This window comes from Meleagris gallopavo, chromosome 1, assembly GCF_000146605.3.
Source record: "Meleagris gallopavo isolate NT-WF06-2002-E0010 breed Aviagen turkey brand Nicholas breeding stock chromosome 1, Turkey_5.1, whole genome shotgun sequence".
Lineage (NCBI taxonomy): Eukaryota > Metazoa > Chordata > Aves > Galliformes > Phasianidae > Meleagris > Meleagris gallopavo.
This window is the reverse complement of record NC_015011.2, coordinates 3,095,389-3,115,517: the sequence shown is the minus strand read 5'-3', so window position 1 is coordinate 3,115,517 and position 20,129 is coordinate 3,095,389. Positions and strand designations below refer to the sequence as shown.

The 20,129-nt window shown below is 40.7% G+C and overlaps 2 protein-coding genes and 1 long non-coding RNA gene across 3 annotated transcripts in view; 2 read left to right on the top strand and 1 right to left on the bottom strand.

Moving 5' to 3' along the window:
* LOC104911335 overlaps positions 1-7,165 on the bottom strand; it is a 21,346-nt gene extending 14,181 nt beyond the window's left edge. The window contains exon 1 of the long non-coding RNA XR_793846.3: positions 6,790-7,165. This is a non-coding gene — a long non-coding RNA (uncharacterized LOC104911335). The remainder of the gene's footprint in view (positions 1-6,789) is intronic.
* PRKCQ (protein kinase C theta) overlaps positions 1-20,129 on the top strand; it is an 826,629-nt gene that overhangs the window by 635,487 nt on the left and 171,013 nt on the right. The window lies entirely within an intron of this gene.
* On the top strand, positions 995-20,129 carry LOC100547769 (interleukin-15 receptor subunit alpha-like). The gene is made up of 5 exons (XM_019615375.2): positions 995-1,317; positions 12,545-12,730; positions 12,948-13,055; positions 13,645-13,881; positions 16,631-20,129. The coding sequence occupies exons 1-5, from the start codon at positions 1,257-1,259 to the stop codon at positions 16,672-16,674; spliced, it is 636 nt and encodes a 211-aa protein (XP_019470920.1). The 5' UTR covers positions 995-1,256; the 3' UTR covers positions 16,675-20,129.

Below are 20,129 nucleotides of genomic sequence, written 5' to 3'. Positions count from 1 at the left end.
AAGAAATCATTGGAAGTGAAGTCCCCTACCCTCAAAGAGCAGATCATGTGTCTGGTAGAGGAAAGACAAGTTTTGAGAAAAAATCTGGGATTTCTCTCAGTGCTATTCACTAAATACATTTTCCTAACCCAGATGACCCATGTGCAGTTGCATATCTTTGAGCACCTTAGAAAAAGGTGATAAATTAGGACCTATGACTGTCAGACAGATGTTCAAAGACCAAATCTGTCCAGGTCTTTCACTGGGCTTTGGTATGAGTGCTTCCTATTATCCTGTTACATATGGGAAATAATTTGGTGAAAGCATCCTCACTACTGAAACAAAGGCAGTGAATACCTGTAAGCATGGAGTCCCTGGCGAGCAGATGTAAGTAGTGCATCTTATAGTTGTATCCAAAACAGAGGGGGAAAAAAAAGCAAAAAAAAAAGTAGTTTAAATCCATTTTTATATGGTCTATCTCAACTAATTCTGAAGACGCTAACTGATAATTATTTCTGTGGGAATGGCTGTAGAAAAACTACATGGAGATAAAGCACAATATTTCCTTCCTCATTTCCAATTTTCCATTTGTAGGAATCAGCTTTGCTGAAGCTGAAACCTAGACAACTTATAGACAACAGAAGCCATTTCCAAACCTGCCAACCTCATTCTTATAGGTTTTTTGGGGTCAAATGTCCTTCCTTCAGGAGTTCAGCTGCCTCAGAGAAGCTGAATACATCAAAACACAAATGAAGTGGGGCTTCACTACGAGCAGATAGACTTCCAAAAAGCCCAAGCAGTATCCCTCGGGACTTTTTCCTCTATAGGCAGAGCACACAGTTTGTGTCTAATACCCACGCTCATACACCAGACAGCTATACTATGGTGATGATCCTTCTCAAATGCTTGTTCAGCCACATGTTTGGAGTTGAGTGGCTGCAGAAACCTGCTAATATTTTGCCCCTTCTACTGCCCTCACCTGCAGGAACAACTCTGGAGTCAGCAGCTCTGATGTGTCAAACCACTTCCTCCCCACGACGGCACGCACTGCGGCGCTGTGCGTTAAGTTTGATTTCCTGGATAAAAGCTACTAATACTCGAAGAGAGAGCAGCTTTTAATCTCTGTGCAGAGCCAGACAGTGAAACAACCATTTGCTGACCACAGAGTCCTTGCTAGTCCTTGGTAGTTCTAGGGCTAACCACGCAGTAGACAGCTTGTAGGGTCTCAGAAACTTCACCATCCTTGGCGTCACGGAGGAAAGATGTAAACAAGTTCCATGGAGCTCAAGCACCTTTTGATGTGGCTCTTGCTTGGATCCACCATGGGTACAAGAGCAGGTAAATGACTATTTCTGCTTTCTGGGGAGGGAAAATATGATTTGCATTTTTGTGGTGGCTGCTAGAGGATGTTCGCAACATCCTGACTCCTTTCAGGTAAGGAAAGATGTTAAGCACTTAAGGAATTTTTATTCTAAGAAAATGAGAGGAATGGGTTTTGTGCCCACAAAACATCAGTCAGAGGCAATCCAGAGCAGCATGGGATACTTTTGTCTGAGTAATGTATGTATCCTCCAACCATCACTGGAACAGTGGGCAGATTAAAGCAACTTTGGGCTTCTCAGGCAGCTTCTGAATTTGTTTTTCCATTTTGTGCATAGCATTAGGAAATATAAAAACAGACACTGAAATGTCGTTGCTTCTATAGATAAAATTGATAGCCCTGCTATTAGCTAAAATGCGCCATCCAAGTTTGCTGTAGGTACTAAAGATACCAAATATCCTTTCGGCCATACCTCCCAAGCAGCAACACCTATAAAATATAAACGGAGGCAGCTAATTCATTCAGCACAGTTTTACATGTGTATACATTATAAAACTGCTTATATCTGGCTTATTTACTGTGACAATTGTGTGCACTAAGGAATGGTCTGGTGATGTATCAGTGTGTTTGCTTTTAAGCTGCTTTATTCGGGGGGGATTAAACTTATATTCTCAGGATAAATGTGGTATTTCCTTCTGTATCTGCTGGTGATGCCTAGGTTCAGAGGTGTGAACAGACACAGCCTAAAGAGTTTTGGAAAAACTGATATTTTAACTGCTAATGGATCATCTCCAGCTATGTCTTTCACTAAGGTCACGGCATCTCAAGGAAAGATTGAGATGCTTATAACCAAACAGCTCTACCCATTAATGCAGAAGCACTTCAACAAATATTTCACCCTCAGCTGATTTCATTCTGTTTAAATAATTTCGACTGTAAAGGCTGAACCTTTTCCTATGCGGGGTATTTTGTTTGCCAAACGGGGTACCACTGCCCACGGCAGCTGTTCAAGTGCTGCATGTGAGAGCATCGCAGTGAGACTTTCAGCCAGAGAAATGTAAATGGATGGGATCGCTTCTGGGATGAGTCAGGTCCCTACATCTTGCTTTCTGTATTACTGTGCCCAGGAGACATTGTGAGAGTTCTTGCTGACAAGTCTCGTTTATCAGAAATCTTTCTGGGTTTTGGAAAAAAATTATGAGGTGTTAAGTAGTTGCATTTTATGCAATTTCACATGTTCTAGTTCTTTGATGAATAAATAAATGCATAGCGTTGCATTCTTCGCTGTACCTCTAAGCTTCTCTTCCCTCAGCTCCCTGTATTTATTTTGAATGTCTCTCCCAGTGCTCATACATAATAATTTATATCTATATAAATTTGTCTCTGCAAGTAACACAAATGTGTACAAACACTGCCCTTTGTACCAGCTTAGGACTTTCTATTGTATAGATGCCTAAAGTACTGCAATTGCAAGACCTGCCGTATTTATTCTTTATGGGGTTCGACAAAGAGAGTATTTATTCCTTATGGTGTTCAACAAGGAGACCTGGGAACAGGCATAAGCAAAGAAAAAAGAAAGAAGTTAGGTCAACGTGGTCAAAAAAGAGCCATGTCTTTCTAATCCCAACACACACAATACTAGTCATGTTATTTTGCCTTATTCCTTTCAGCTCTTCCCAATACTTCAGGTTCAGTTCAGTAAACATATCTTGCCATAGTTGTTTGCAAGAGTTTCAGTAAAAAAAAAGAAGAACTATCGGGAATAAATATCATTGGGGGAAAAAGAAAATAAAATCTATTATTTCAAAGAACAGTTTCACTGAGGGGTCTCAAAGTGCTTTGCAAAGGGCAAAGTTCTTTGATATTATATGGGGAAACCAAGGGTTCTTAATTTAAATTACACCTTAGTGCTGAAGAGGAAAAGAGAAATTTAGGTTTTCTCCTGAAGAACATCACTTTTACCTCATTTACCCTGCACAGCAGCAGTGCCTAGGAGCTGTAGGCATGGACAAGACACATGCTAGGTAAGGGTCAAATAAAAGATAAAAGCTAGACTGTGCTCCTATGACCTTTCCATCTTGGTATTCATTTTACAGGAATACACTGAATATATTTGCAAGTCAAACCTGGAAGGGATTAAAACTCACAAAAGGAAGAATTTCATTCAACTGAATTTCATTCACACAAGATGGGTACCAGATCTCAGTCATTTAAATGAGAGGAATTTATTTCCCATTATACTTGCATATTAGCACTTGCTTCCATGGATTTGAAATGCAATGCAGAATAAATTAAAGTTGTCAACCACATACAAGTGCTTCTTCTAAGGTCAAATAGAGAGCAAATACGTTTATAGAACTTCCAGTTATAGTGATCCTCAGCAGCAAAGTGCCCATCATAGAGTTACAATCTAAAACTAATTTTTTAATTGTTAAAACTGTGATCCTGCTAAGGAAAAAAAATAATATTGTGGAAAGAAAGCCTGTGGTATCTGCTTCTGAGATAGAGAGATCTCCTCCCTACATATGTCCCCACGTCCTTCACTTCCAGTTTGATGCTAAGGATCTTCTACAACCTAAATGATGCCATGATTCTGTATGATTCTATGATTACCTTTTATTATGGTAAAAAATCCACTCTAGCTACTACTAGAAAAAAACAACCTTTGACTCTGCTCACTATGTAGCATCACTTGCTCCCTGTAGTATCATGATTTTGGCCCCACTGTTTTATTTCCTGATGTCCAGCTGAGTAAATTTGTCTCTCCTGTTACACCAGCTGCATCTTCAATTCCAAGCTTTTGGATGTTAACTACCTGTGTTTTCCATCTCCAGAACTTATCTCAAGTCTTGGAACAATTTCCCAATCTGGATTACTTACTCTTCTTTCCATCTCTTTCAGTGCTTCTCTAAAATCACATTTTCAAAGTTCTCTTATGACTTTCTTTGCTCAAATCCCCATTCCTCATCCCAGCACTTTATCATCTGCTGCTTTTTCTTGATGTTCTCTTTTTAAAGTGCAAACATTCAGAAAAAGGATATATATTCTTCTTTGGTTGTCAAAATGTTACATTCATTACCAGGTCAGAAAAAGCAATCAATACTGACAGATAATTTCCATTCCTCTCCTGAGAGCTCCAACAAAGATCTCAATGACCAGTTCTACACTAAGATCATAAGTCAAATCAAATGAGTTCTAAATTTCAAAAGTCAAGATTTCCAACAGGACTTTTTTCAGTGTTGTCCAAGACTGGGACACTTGCTGATCATCCAGTTCAATTTTTATCAGAGAGGATATTTTCCATAGCCCTTCCAATCCAACAAAAAGAAAGGCTGAGAAAGTTCCAGCCAAAGGAGTCTGAATGTCCGTCATTGCTTAAAAAGCCAAATTTCCTTCTCAGTAATGTGTATATCCATTTAGATGAAAATACCCAAGAGCCAAGCCTAACTGAAGCCACAGATTAATAAAAAAAATTAGATAAGTCTATTTAAAAACCAAATGTTGCATACCAAAACAATGCTTTCACATACAATATCTACAAAATCAGACACTATGTTCTCCTATCATTTTGTATTCAGGATTTTCGTTTAAAGAAACTGAGTTCTGTGACTTTACCACAGAACCAAGAAGGCTGCATTGAGCTTGTTTGCCTACCGTTCCCTCCCTTATGAAAAACTCCCCCTCTTTCCTAACTTTCCCCCTTTCAAATCCACAGTTGCAGTGCAAGTCCCTGCCCAGTCCCTACCAGGTATGAAATTTCATGTTCCTTAACTTTAGCCATTTGCACCATTGATGTCTCCATCAAGATGGATGAGTAGACCCCCCTTCCTAGCCAGAGAAGATAAAGAAATACTTTTAGGGCACAGATCATCTACCAGATTGCAGATAAGGGTGTGATGAGTCATCTCCTGGAAGTCCCTTTCTAGTGACTACAGAGGGATTTGAAATGTCTGCTATTTGTCTGTTGGGTGACACTCATTAGTTTATGCTTTAAAAAAAAGCATTCATCTATTTTAATGGAGATAGATATGTTTATGGAAGAAGGGGGACAGATCACTGAATCATAGAATCATTACAGAATGATAGAATCATTTGATTTGGAAGGGATCCTTAAAGGTCATTTAGCCCAGCTCCTCTGCACTGAACATGGACATCCTCAGCTCGATCAGTTTGCTCAGAGCTGTGTTCAGACTGGCCTTGGATGTCTCCAGGGATGGGGCAATCACCATCTCTCTGGGTTTCCTGTTCCAGTGCCTCATCACCCTTATCGTAAAACCTTCTTCCTTACCTTGTAAAAATTTCTTCCTAATTTTAATCTCCCCTCTTTTAGTTTGAAACCATTTCCCCTTGTCCTAAGACAACAGATCCTCCTAGGATCATTTCTGTGGCCCTCTCCTGGATGCACTCCAGCAGGTCCACGACTCTCCTGAGCCAAGGACTCCCCATCTGAACGCAGTACTGCAGGGGAGGTCTCGTAGCGCAGAGCAGAGGGGCAGGATCAGGTCCCTTGCCCTGCTGGCCATGCTTCTTTTGTTTCAGCCTGGGATACAGTGGGCTTTCTGTTCTGAGAGGGCACGCTTTCCAAATTTCCATCTACCAGTTACCTCCAAAATTATCAGTGAAGGAACACCTTGGTCATCAGAAGACACAACAAATAGCCTCTTCAGGCTATTCTATTGGGAACTCGCAGCAGTGGAGATTTAAGATTTAAGTGAAATCAGTGTACTGTCTGCACCATGTTAATTCCCAATGCAAACACTAACAGTGCTCACCCACCACTGCAGCTGATAGAGAAGCACCTGTAGGCATTGCATTGAAGAATGTAATTTAGATGCCTGCTGTCCTCCAGAGATGCCTTCTCAGCTCCACTCCTTACAGAGGGAGCTAAGAAAGCAGCTTCCTGAGGTTAAACTATGCTTGTAACTTATCCCTCTGCATGAGAAAGGTTTTTTCCACTGTAACAAATTCCAGTCTTGTTCAAGGAAATATTTAGATTAAGAACGCTTTCATCCTTTTTAACAAAGTGTTAATAGAGAAGTCCCCAACTCATACTCCAACTTATTTTGTGCTGTCTTTTCAATAAAAACACGTTCTAGAATAACACACTCAGCAGACACTCAATTCCCTATTCCTTAGAATAAAATACGAATACAGAAATCCACCCCCTGCCCTGCAGTGTTGGTGTCTTTCCCATTGCTGTTTTCATCTACGTTGCATTTCTGTCATTTAAATTGCAGACTCGTTACAAACCAAGATGAATTCAATAATCTGTGTTTAATCTACAGTAAAGACAACCAAAATCTCACAGGCAAATTATCATAAACATCAGGTCTGCAGCTCAGCACCACAGCTTCCATCTATTGCCAGCTTACAAATCCATATAGACTCACATGACATTAATCAGATGGGAAAGAAGCAAGCAGAGCTACAGCTACCTCGTTATTGGGCCCTTTGGGAAAAAGTTTTGAAGTTAGAAATAAGTTCATTACCATTTCAGTCCAGTTGCTGGTATCAATTCCTTCTGTTCACCCATATCAGTTTCGTCTTCATGAGGTATGCTCTATTTAGAGAGCACGGAGTTTCAGACAGCAAGAACCCCTTGGGCTGAATTAGCTTTTCAGGAACAGCTCGGGAAATCTCTTCATTTTGACATGGTTTGATTTCTTGGCATCTCTAGGGAAAGGCTCTCTTCATCTCTGAACTGGCAAGTGTTTGAACTGCCTGGCTTCGTCCCCTGCTCCTAGCCAGACCTTCAAACAGCCAGTTTCCTACTGATCCCTTCCTATCGCCTTTGTATTTAGGGGAAAAATGTCCTATGTCTGCAGCTCGCTGTTTTAACTTTACATCAGAATAATGTCAGCGCTGGTGACACGTCACATGGCAGAGGAAATTCTGAGTTTAGGTTGCCATGGCATGACTCACTGCCTGTGTTTGACTAATCACTAAAAATACCTGCTAAGAATTTCCCCATTCACTTATTTGGGACGAAAGGTGCTGTTCTGATGCCTTGTCTAACACCACTTGGCCAACTCAGATATGGAAGAGGAAAACACAGGTGAGCTCCACAAAAACTGATACTGAACAACTATTGCAAGCAAAGATTTCTATTGGGTCGATGATATATGTGACTGGGAAATCTCAAGGAAGAGATACAAGCACTAAAGGAACTGATGTGGTTTAGCTAATGGTTTTCTTTCCTCTGAACCTACATAGGGGAGATTTAGACTGCATTTAAGAAAAAAAAGGTCTAGCTATAGATGTCCCTGTTCATTGCAGAGGAGTAGGACTAGATGACCTTTAAAGGTCCCTTCCAACTCAAATGATTCTATGATTCTATGATGATGGCATTAAATGTTGAAGAGAGCCAAAAGCCTAACTTGTAGGGATAGAAAGTAGAGATAAAGTCAAGGAGATGAAGCTGGGAAAAATAGATCCACAGCAAGTAATTTATGGAATTTCTCAACTGGTCAGAGCACTGAAATAAAGATCTCCATCACTAGTGCCATAGGATCTGTGTGGCTGTTTTATGTGTTATTGAAAACCTCTTCAATCCTGCAGGATAGAGTAAGGTTTATCTTGTCTAATTTCTGATTAAGGACCCAGTCTCACCCTAATGCCTGTGTTCCTTGCTAAATTACTGAATTACAGTGATTTAATTGTTAGGTATGCATCAGTTACGGAAGGCAGTTAAGCTTCATTTAGCACAGGATGATAAACTTACAAAAGATTTGGCATGGTTTGTAGACCAAAACACAGGCACATCAAGGAATTCTGCCTAGCACTGGCCTCTGATAGCACCTGTAATGTATCTGAGAGCTTATATGGGTGTCTCAGATGCCTTAAGACATCTGAAATGGCACTGGGGAATCTTTCCTTAAGTTGGAATAGTAGGAACCCACCTATCTTATGGCAGAGATGAAGAGATGACGAGCAGTGGCTTGGAAGGCTTAACCTTAATTCTGGGGAGCACACGAAAAGATACTGTGTTTTATTGTTCATCTGAACTATAAGTCTCCATCCACCATGATGATATTGAAAAACTTCCAAAATTTCCTGGAATGCTGTAGGCATTCAAAAAATCATAGAATCATAGAATTATTAATGTTGGTAGAGACCAGTAAGATCATCTAGTCCAAACATCAACCCATCACCACCATGTCCACTAAACCATGTCTCCCAGTGGCACATCTATCCTTACTCCGTTGCTATGCGGAGAAATGAGGAATAGAATGGTTAGATAGTTAGTAGCTCTGAATGTTAACTTAAAGTCATATGGCAGTTTTGGTGGGGAGGAGATGAAAATGGTGAGGGGTGATGAAGCTTGCAAGGGAAAGAAAGAGAGGAAAGTGATTACCAGATTGGAAGTAGAAGGCAATGAGGGTAAACAGCAACTTTGAGGATGGAGATATGAAGGGTGTGCTGAAGGAAAGTCAGGAGGCAAAATCCCAAGAGGAGATTTGAAGGTGATGGGAGGACACTGAAACAAAGACCTCTATTACAAGAGTCATGGAATCTTAGTGGTTTTTAAACTGATTATTGGCACGAATGTAGCCCCAGAGCTGCTGTAGAATTATGCAGAAGTCAGAGGAAGAGAAGCTGGGCTGTGGAAAACTGGGCCACCAGAGGCTATGAGGTAGGTGTCTCATGAGTGTGCTGGTCTTTTATCAAATCTATATTTTCTTATCACAAGAACACAGATAAACTAACATTAATTGCCTTCTAGGTGAAAAACAGCAGAAAATTAAAATTAACCTTCCTTAAAAAATGTAAAAAGTCAGAAATCTAGTCACGGAGTAGATCTGCACTGCTATTCCCTAGTTCCCTAGCTTTTTTCCCATCTGTTGACTCTTCTATCACCCACACTGCAGGGATTTTGAGGGTCAAACCATCCAGTTTCCTTGGGCATGAAGAGTGACTGAGGTTCTGGGGGGATGGTAGAGATGGTAGGCAACACAATCCAGATCTCTTCCTGACTCCTTCTTGGCACAGTTTTTCTACACTTTCCTGTAATGTTTAATGCCATGAAACATTCTTGCACGCCTATATGCAACCACATACAGCCCCTGCAGCTTTGGAGGATACTTACTGTACCTTGAAGAGAGTCTAAAGATGTGAATTAGATGTGAATTTGAGCCTACAAAGCTTCTAAATGTCAAAGCACTGAGAGTTCTTTTGGGTTTGGTGGCCAAATTATAGTTTCCAATTTTAGATGGACTTCACTGTCATGATCATGAATTACTATCACTATGTAATTTATATTCACATGAATTACTATCTACTGCCACAATTTCTGGAGTGTGGGATGATAGGTAAGGCTTGTTTGGGCTAGACATGGTGCCACAAACTGTCAGACACAGAAAATTTAGCATCCAAATATAAGACATTAGAAGTACAGAAGTACTATAAATCAACATGTCGTGAACCTACTTATTCTTGAAAGGCAGGTAAAAGCCCACTTAAAGAAAAGCACCTTTGAAGACAGATAGGACACCTAGAGACAATGAAGAGGAATAATGGCAGTCGATGTCTTGACACATCCATATTCATGCAAGTTCCTCCCAGTGTGAGGACTGGTATAATAGTAAACCCGAAAGCTAATCAATTCTGTATCAAAAAAAAAGGAGAGGAAGTCAAACATGACAAGACCAATGGTTTTGAAAGGATATAATTGTTGGTAAGGAGAAGATTCTCAAAAATGAGAGCAGAAGAAATGTTTAGATGTGGCACTAAGGGACACGGTTTAGTGGGTTCATATTGGTAGTAGGCAAATGGTTGGACTGATCTTGGAGGTCTTTTCCAACCTTGATGGTCCTATGATTCCATGATTCAAAACATGTGATGTGACAGTAAAGAAGTGGAATCCAACAGAGAGAAGCAAAGAGCAGCCCAGAATGGCCAAGATAAGGCCTAGGAGAGTCATCTTTCTAAATTCTTTCTGGATCAGAAGGAATGTGGTTGTAAAAGCCAAAGAAGATACATCAGTGGTTTAGATGAGAAAAGGTGAGAATGTGAGATGTGGATGAAATGAAAAGTCTAGATAATAGGAATGTTGCATGAGATCCAGCTGAATCTTGTACCTTTTGATCCAAGAGCACAGCTCAACCGGAAATCAGGTATTACTTGCTGCCACTCCTGTGCACCATTTATACACAACCCTCATCTGATGCCTGCAACTTCAGAAGAAGCCTGAATTCATTTAATCATTGACTGAAACAACAGTTGCCCTTCATGATGAATAGGCTAGATGCTGTGGCTTTTCTTATGAAGAGACTAAAGAGTTGGGTACCTTGTGTTGAGATTCAAATCTGCAGTCTGCTTCAAAGAGGTGTTTGAAGTCTTGAGGGAAACATGCTTTTAGCTTACAGGGAAAGTGAGAGTACGTGCTCTCAACTTGCTGCTCATCTGATAACTCTTTAATTTTAATCACCCTGACAGTCTGTGGTAAACCATGTGGTTAACTATTTCGAGTGCCGTGTGCTTCACTTGAAGCCACAGTCTGATGTAGTTTGTGGGGTGAGTTCTTTGATAACACAAAGACACAGGGGCATGAAAATAGTCCTTGTGTGGCTTGGCTGTTAAGCCATTCACAATGCTCTTCATTGTGGCCTTCTTTGAACTTAATGACTTTTACCAAGTGGCAGGATAATGAAAAGCAAAAGGGGCAGAAAATATCAAAGTGAGAAAATGGTGAGTGGCTTCAACAGAGTTTTACAGGACTGGGCTTGGGGATTGCTGTCTGGCTTGCTGTAGGCATGGCTTTATTTCAAGGAGAAGTCACTTTTGGAAGTCAAGGGCAGATGCCAAATGAAAAGCTATCAGGAATTCAAGGCCCTTTCACAGTCTTTCTCGCTAGTTCCAAGGCTGCGTTAATTATGGCTGTAGAAAATGTGAAGACAGTCATTAAACATTTTATTCATAATAGCTGTTACTATTATGCATAAGCTTAAGGGGCCACAGATCATGAACCCAAATATACCGAGTGCCTGCCCCGATGCAGCCAGTATGTTTTATTTTCAGATTTCTCAGCCTTTAGACCTTAAAAAAATCATTAAGTAGTGCCTTTATTATATTCTGGGTCTGCAGCTCAACTTTCAAGTGCACTGAAAATGATTTCAATTCATTCCAACTGATTGAGAAGTATATTTAGTTGCAATTTGCTGATGACACAGCACTTAACATCCTTGTTTGGGGACAAGTTATATATAGGTTTGAAAACTAATTTCCTAGTAAGCTGCTTGTTGGTGTGCCCAGATAGAACTGAGTCTACTCTGCTTTTGCAGATGACTGAAACTTTTAATATTTTTTATTAAGTGTAGAAAAATACAAGTTTCATGTTACATAGTGGAGATTACCAAAGTTGGAATTTTTCTGCACTTTGCACAAATCTGTTCTTGTAAAATCAATGGTAACAGCTAATTCCAATGTGAATAAAGATAGTTAATAAAAACAATAATTAAAAAAAATAATATAAGTAATAAATATATTTTAAATCATGTAAAATAACTGATAATTTAATCAGAAAACCAGAGCCTCTTCTTGTCCTGGAGACAATCACTCAAAGAAGCAAAGCTTCTCCCATTCCTTTCATGCCATCCAGTTTCATCTCTTAGCCCTCCAACAATGGACCAGTCCTCTGTTAGGAGGAAGAGGAAGAAGAGGAAGCTGGATTTGCACACTGACTCAGCTGACTCTGGGTTTTCTTCCAGACCAATCAACCAGAGCTGCAGACAGACCTGGATGTTTGCATTACATGGTGCCATCACCTCATGGTCATGCAACCAGGCTGCACTTGGGTGACTTTCAAACCTCCCATGATGTCTGTTTCTTCTACAGGAGTGCTGTCCTGTCACAAGAAGCAGCTCCAGGAGCTTTGTACGTGGAGAGCTCTTTCTAAGAAAACTGGTTCAGGGGAGCCTTTGCCCATCTAACTTCAATGCCACAGCCCCATAGGATCCCAGACATAAACGCAATAATGCAGAGCTCACTCTGACAACCTGAATTGTGTTTCACCCAGATGATGTTCTTACCAAACTGAACTCAATTTCCCTTAGCCAGCTCAGGTGAATATCTCCAAAACCCTTTCTTCTAACATCTATAACTTCAAACCTCTTACTGGGAGCAGAATTAGACCCAGATACTTAACTGAGCACAGTCTGGCACTGATAATTCAGAAGGACACTGGAAGCCTTTGGTGAGTAAGGCGGGTGCACAGGCTGCTCTGAATCCTAGATTTTCTGATTGCAGAAAAATGCCCACCTCTTTCAACTACTGAATTTGCTGACGTGGCTGCTGAAACATACCCACTGAAGACCAAACTGCGTTATGAGTGTGACAATGGCTACAGGAGAAGAAGTGGGAGCTCCTTGACAATTCGGTGTTTGAATGTATCAGGGACTGCTTCTTGGGTCCACGATGAACTTGTATGTATTGGTAAGTAATTACCAACTTTTTTGGCACTTGTGGTGTTTTCCCAAAGAGTAAGTATTCAAGATGTAACACGGCACTGCTGTAACAAATGATCTTTTGTGCTTGTCTTTGCAAATTAAAACTTCTAACAAGTCTGTTCTGTCTGTAAAAGCTTGATTGCTCAGGCTTAGCTCTGCTCTTTGTCCTGCTGTCATGCAGTAAATATATCTTCTTCTCACAGATGAGAAATTTTTGTTCTCAAAGAATCACACAGCTAAGTTAAATTCTACACAAGAGTCAGGAAGAGAAACCCAGAGCCCAGCATCTCCGAAGCAAGTAAACAATTCAAGTAAGTTAGAGCTTAATCAGTACTGTAACACTTCTCCCATTCATTTCCATGGAAGCAGTATAGGAGTGATAATGAGTAATTTTTAATTATTTTGGTAGTCAGGGAGAATAAATATTGCTATAATACCTGTTTGTCTGAGCAAGTGAAAATGTGCAAATAAATTATTTCTTTAGATGTTCAAGAGGTAGGAAAGTTTGGTATATCTTACTTGCCTGTATTTTATATGAATACAAATCATGTTGTTTCTTCCTAGGTAACAGTGATAGAATGAGAGGTAATGGCCTTAAGTTGCACCAGGGGAGGTTCAGATTGGTCATTAGGAAAAATTTATCCTCAGAAAGAGTGGTGAGGCATTGGCACAGGCTACCCGGGGAGGTGGTGGAATCACCATCCCAGGAAGTGTTAAGAAAAGGGTAGATGTGGCACTGAGGGACATGGGTTAGTGGGCATGGTGGGCATGGGTTGATGGCTGGTCTGGAAGAGAGCTTAGAGGTCTTTTCCAACCTTAGTGATTCTATGATTCTATGAAAAACAAAAGCAGTAAGTCAAATCTATCTGCCTAACAATGTGCTGCTTTGTGAATTCCCAGGTTTTTGTGGTACGCCCAAAACTGTCCTACATGCCTCTCTAAGCATACAACAACTATATTCTGTGGGACAAGTATTACATTTCACATGCCCGACTGGCTACAATAAGCAGCTTCCTACCTCTGGCACCATCACGTGTGAGAATGTGACTGGAAGAATGAAGTGGATGCCCCTTGATAAGCCATGTACCAATGGCAGCAGCCCTATAAACAAGCAGCTGTCACATCTTATTGAGGCAGGTAAGATTTTTCTTTGGCATCGCAACAATGTGATGCCTGTTCACAGAGGGTCCACACCCTGCTAACACAGGAACAATCTAAGAAAAAATCTGCTTGGGTTCCAGGATGGAGAGATCAGTGGTGGAAATTATGCTCATAGGAAGGACATGGTTACATCCCACTTGGTCTTGGGAGATTTCATACTAGAAAGGAAGAAGAACTTGGGAGCAGAAAGAGCCAGTCTGTCACAAATTAGGATGAAAACAGAATAAGCTTTTCTCTTTTCTCTTTGCTACTGACAGATGAGGCTATTGTAACCTCAATTCAATCTCCAAAATTGTATCAGCATTTCTCACGATGAATAGTTTTAGATTAATTGTACAGCAGAAAGACTTATTTCTTCCCAGTGACTATAACAGAGCCCAGATGACTACCTCAGAAGCCACACCTACAGAATGACAGGTGAGAGACATGGCCACATAGTGGGGCAAGGACATTTGGGCAGGGTCCTTTGCCTGCAGAATGACCTCTGCCTCATTGCTGCTCTGTCTGTAGAAACAAATCATCTTACTCACTGGGCGTACTGGTTCAGCATTATACAAAGAATATCATCCCTTTTTTTATAGATCTGGATGTTTCCCTGTGGTACGTAGTTAATAGTGTTTCAAATATGGCAGTCACAAACTGTTTTCTGGTCTCTACTCCTCTTTCAGGTCATATTCTTCCATTCATAATTACCCTTAATGCTATCAGGATGAAGGAATTTCTTGCCACAGTGGAAACAATCCATCAACACGCCAGTCCTAGAACAGGATACAACCTCTTGAAAAGTCAGAGGTTATAAATACTTGAAGCTTTAAAATTAGGATTACAAAAAACAAATGTCTGGATGATGACATGGGCCATCTGGGCCTTTAAATTCTTTAATTCAATGGAACAATAATTTCATTTTCCTGCAAAAGTGCACTAGAGCCTGAATAAGATCAGTCTTTTTTGTCAGTGCACTGAAAATGTATTCCCCCTAAGGAACAGGCTGCCCAAGGAGGTGGTGAAGTCACCGTTGCTGGAGGTGTTCAACAAAAGGGTAGATATGGATTGAGGGATATGGTTTAGTGGGCATGGTGGGGATGGGTGGATGGCTGGACTGGATGACTGTAGTGGTCTTTATTCAAACTTAATGATTCTATGGTTTTATTAATTTTTTTCCTTTGTTACTATGTAACAAGTGGTTTTAGTGGTGCTATATAGGGCATAGTCTCTCCTTTCTCTGTTTTCTCCTTAGCAGTGAACACAAATACATTTATCCACTCTTACAATACCTCCCTTATTAGAAGGTAAAAAGCCTTCTAATACTTCATACCAATGTATGAGAGTTCAGAGCTTCCTTTTTACAGGATAAGGGAGAAATTCAGTGGATTTCTGTCACTGGGAAGGTTTTTGTTTCCATTTCTGGGGAAAAAGAGGGCCCATTTGAAGCCACATTTCCAAATTCTTGTTTGGCACTTTGACAGTCACCTTCCCAGTCTCGTATGAAATAAAGCTCTTAGCTGGATCCTATTCCCTGGAAGCCACCTCATGCCCACCTTTGGCAGATCCCAGATGAGCAGATATGTTGCTATCCAGGCTGGCAACATCTATTGATGGCTAGGAAACAAAAATGACATTTACTCGGTGTGCTGTGCAGTGGCAGACCTGTCACACCTAACCCAACTTTGCCCTCATTACTACCTCGATGTTGGAATGAGCTCTCTCCTCACCAGAAGAGCAAATCAATACAAAATCAAGATTTTCTCTCTCTTGGTATGTTCAACTCATCCATCCTTTTCCTTATCACTGATATGGCCAGTGACAAGTATGTCATTTTGTTAATTGGACTCAGACTTCACCTCATCCTGCGGAAAATTACTTTGCCTTTGAATTTGCTGTTCTATCGAAGAGATCCATCTGTGTTCTAAGAGCCAATAAGTGTACTGCAAGACACATCTATGCCCATGGATCAGATAAAAAGTCAGTAAAGAAAGTGTACAGACTGTTCAAGCACTACAGCTATTTACGAAGTGGTTTCCAAAGGCATAGAAGGGGTGTAAAGGGAAATAATCACCCAAAAATCTGTTTTTTAAATGAAGTAATTTTCAAATTCTTCCTCTGAAACTTTATGTGAATTCAGTGCATATCTTCCACTGAAGAAAGGGAGGAAAATGTAAATATTTAAATGATGTGTTTCTTACACATTTCCAAAGAGCTGAAAGAGGACGGGAAAATAAAATATTTGCTCACAGCTAAAACCGATGCATTTAGATCAGTCTGAAACGATTTTCTCCTCCCCCTTCCCCATCTCCCATTCAATCATTAGCTGCTAAAATAGAAATCAGCTCTTACTGTGCATATGCTCAAGACTTCATACAAGGGCTCTTGATTCCAGCTGGAGTCTGCTGGCAGCCGTAGCACACATAATAATGAAGAGGAATAATGTAGTGTGATAAAGGAAGGGAAGGAAGGATATTGCTAACTATGCCAGAGGATGCAACACCAGGATCTCCTGGTTATTTGGCCATGGTTGCTCTCTTGTCTCCCAGATCCCTTCTGTCTGGGCCTGTTTGTCCCCAGGAGCAAAGCAATGGGGCCATGTGGGGGAATTATTGTCTCTGGGCATAGGGACAGGATAAGCTGCTCTTCTATTTCTCCCGGTTGGGGTAACTGCAGTAATCCCTGTGGAGCATTGCAGATAACTCCAGGTGCTGATTTTGTGCTGATTTTGTATTTTTTACAGTCATTTTTTTCATTCTGCTTCTCCATTCTGCTGTCTTTTTGTGAGTCACCGAGCAGAGATGATAAACGGGAAGGAACCAGGAAAATGTGAAACCTAAAAAAATCCCTGGAAGAGCTCTCCGCCGGATCTACCACCTCATTATTGCACTGCTTGGATTTCTGAATACCTTCTCTGGTATTAAATAAATGACCCCGGATTTTGGGTTGTCTGGTTCAGCTGTTAAATACTGGCACAAGAAAAGGAGGAATCAGAGCTTCTGAAATCAAGAAGTGTGCATAAAACCGCTTTGTCTCAGCCATTGTGGAACTGAGAGTGACAGTTCAAATAACGGGTGGAAAATGAATCCTGTGAGGAAATTAAGGTTAATTATGCAAATATGTTGGTTTCAGATAGATTGCGCAATCAGTCTTTTTCTGTCTGGCTGATCTGTGGGAAGTCTGATGGAGCATCTGCCATCATCACCAAGTAATTCTTTGTCCTTCATCCCCCTGATTTCTCAGACGTGCCACGACAACTTTGTACTGCAGACTTATTTTAGTCTGGCCTCCTCACTGCTTCTATTACTACACTGAGATGTAACTTGTTCCTGTTCAGAGGCTCCTCCACCTACGTAATCCAAAGTGTCCCTGTTTCACACTTGGAAGTTCTCCTTTTCTACTCTTTCTCTGCAAATGCTCATTCCATTCTTCACTAATTACTAGTGGGCTCTGACTCTCTGCTGAATGGGAATTTTTCTCTACAAGGCGGGAGGAATTATAGAATAGAGTCATAGAATCAAAGAATCATAGAATCATAGAATCATAGAATCATAGAATCATAGAATCATAGAATCATAGAATGGCTTGGGTTGGAAGGGACCTCAAAGATCGTCTAGATCTCACTACCCCCCACTCAGGACACAGAAAAGAACTTTGTGAAGCCATCAGCAGTGTGTTTAGCAGTGCTTTCAGCCAGTATGTGATAGGATAAAGCCATAGGAACTGTAGAAAATGCTTTGAAACTTGTTTTAGTGAAGATGGTCTACTGTGGTGCAGATTGCTTGGGCCGTAATGGGGTTTCTGAGAATATGATAGGTGAAAAATTGTCAAGAATAATCTATATCTCCCTGACTCTGTGGTGGGACAAGGGCTGAAATAACCAATATCAGATGAAGCAGTAACTGAGGTCCTAAGTGGTGTCTTTTGCAGAAATTACAGACTGATTGCTCAGGTTGCCCAGAGATCTCCCATTCTAGAGACATTCAAGGTCAGTCTGGATGGGGATCTGAGTGACCCAATGTAGCTATAGGTGTCCCTGTTTGCTGCAGGGCAGTTGGACTAGGTGACCTTTAAGAGTCCCTTCCAACCTGAATGATTCCATGATTCTATGACTCTAAGATTCTATAATTCTGTCATCTCTCCCAGTAAGTATAGAAGAAACTATAGAAAACCCGACTCATTCCTGTAGTAAAGTCTTTCCTACCCATGGTGATGACTTCCCAGGGAACTGTAGCATTGAGATTTAAGCTAGTGAAGCCAACACCATGCTATGGAACAACCAGATTGCACCAGTGACTCCAAGACCGGCAGGACCAAATGGAGACTCACATCCAATGTGAGAAGGTGGCACAAAATATCACGGCCTTAGGACAGCAGAGTGACTTTCCACCTGCAGAGGACAGATGGAGGGAATGCACTCCATCACTGAGATGAGGAAAGAGTCCTGCCCGAAGCTGCCCCCCAGAAACACTTCTACAGTACAGCAATTATAGTATTCTGACATAACAATCTCATGTAAGTGACCAGGTGAACAAATGGACTGATCATCCAAGCACATTGGATGGTAGTACTGTCCCTACAGATTACACACCACTTTTTCTACAAAGAGATGCTAGAAGCCTCATTTCACCCATGCCATGCTGTGCTGTGCTATGCTATGTTATGCTATGCTATCCTATTCTATTCCGTTCCACTCCATCTCAATCCATTCCATTCCATCCCATTCCATTTCAGTATTGCTCCAGATCAGAGGAGGCACAAGATTAATTTGGCAGTTCCTTTCATACTTGCAGAGCATCAAAAATACTAGTGCAAAGGCATCTGAGGACAGATTAAAGCATGACTTGAGCATGCGCAATATTTGATATATTACTTTATTGGGAATTTATGAGGTTTGAATAGACCTCTGTCTCTTCTTCATTCTGCTGGTATGATAGAGTTCATCTGAGAAAATACAAACAAATCTGAGACAAATAATGGGAAAGAACAAGTCCCTTAGAGGAACATATCTACATATACACATACTACAAATATACACATACATATATGTAACTGTACATCTATATGTACATAGCTGTACATATAGATATACACGTATGCCTACATGTAGACCAAACCCCTTAGTGTTTAAAGGCACTTGTTTCTCTTCATTGACTCTAAGTGATGCCCAAATTGACCAGATTACCTGTAGATGCTTACATGTTATGTCAAGAACCAAACAGGATTAATCCCTTCTAATTCGGTGGGCATGACATGTTAGTTTAGTTTTCTGTTTTGTAATAGAGTGCATGTCATTACTTTAATGAGTTGTATTCCTGTTGAGTTTTTCTCACTCCATAGCTTTGATATTTATACTTTCCATAGCTTTATTCCTGTTGGAACAGGACTGATTTGTAATATGTATCTTTATAAATACATGGTGGTCTATTACACGCTGGTATATTGTATGGGAGCAAACAGCAATCTGTATTTATGCAACAGATGATATCTTTTCAAACCTGCCAGCTGCTCTGAAGTGTGCAAGCAGTGATACTGAGCTCTTCTGCTTCCTTTGTTTAATGCACATTAATTACTGTTAACATAACTATGTTAAGCACTGCAATTATGTTGGCATGACTTGTCCCACTCATGGCAGTTTACTGCAGAAAGCTAATATTTTACCTGCTTCTAGCACGTACATTTTTAGCCAGTTACGCAGATAATGAGTCATGTCTCCCATTGCTCTGATGACTTATTCTACTTTCCCTAGCCAGGTTGGTTCATGGGCTCTCTCTCCATATTTTGTCTTTGTTTCTTGGCAATCAAGGGAGACATACTTGGTACGGTACCTGTAAGCAATACATACTGGAGAAATATTATAAGATTCAATTTTCTTAGCTATTAATGTCTACATAGGGTCAGAACTCAGGTGATCTCCAGCATGGGAGCTCTATATGTACTTTATCAGAAAGCTGTAAGTCTCAGACAAGCTGTACTTCACCTCCTGGTAGAGCCTGTTGGCCCTCTGGGGGAATGTTTTATTGGAGGCTCGGTCCTTCAATGCGACATACAGAGGGTGTGGAAATCAATAGGGTGCAGCCAGGAAGCAAAAATCCACCACTGAAGGAGGCTGTGGCCAAACCGTCGCTGTCCTGCTTTCTCCATAGCCACTCAATTATTTTACACGAGGATACTTGATACTTTTATTTGGTAAACTTGATTTTCTCAGCATGGAATGATCAATAAATTATAACAATAAATTA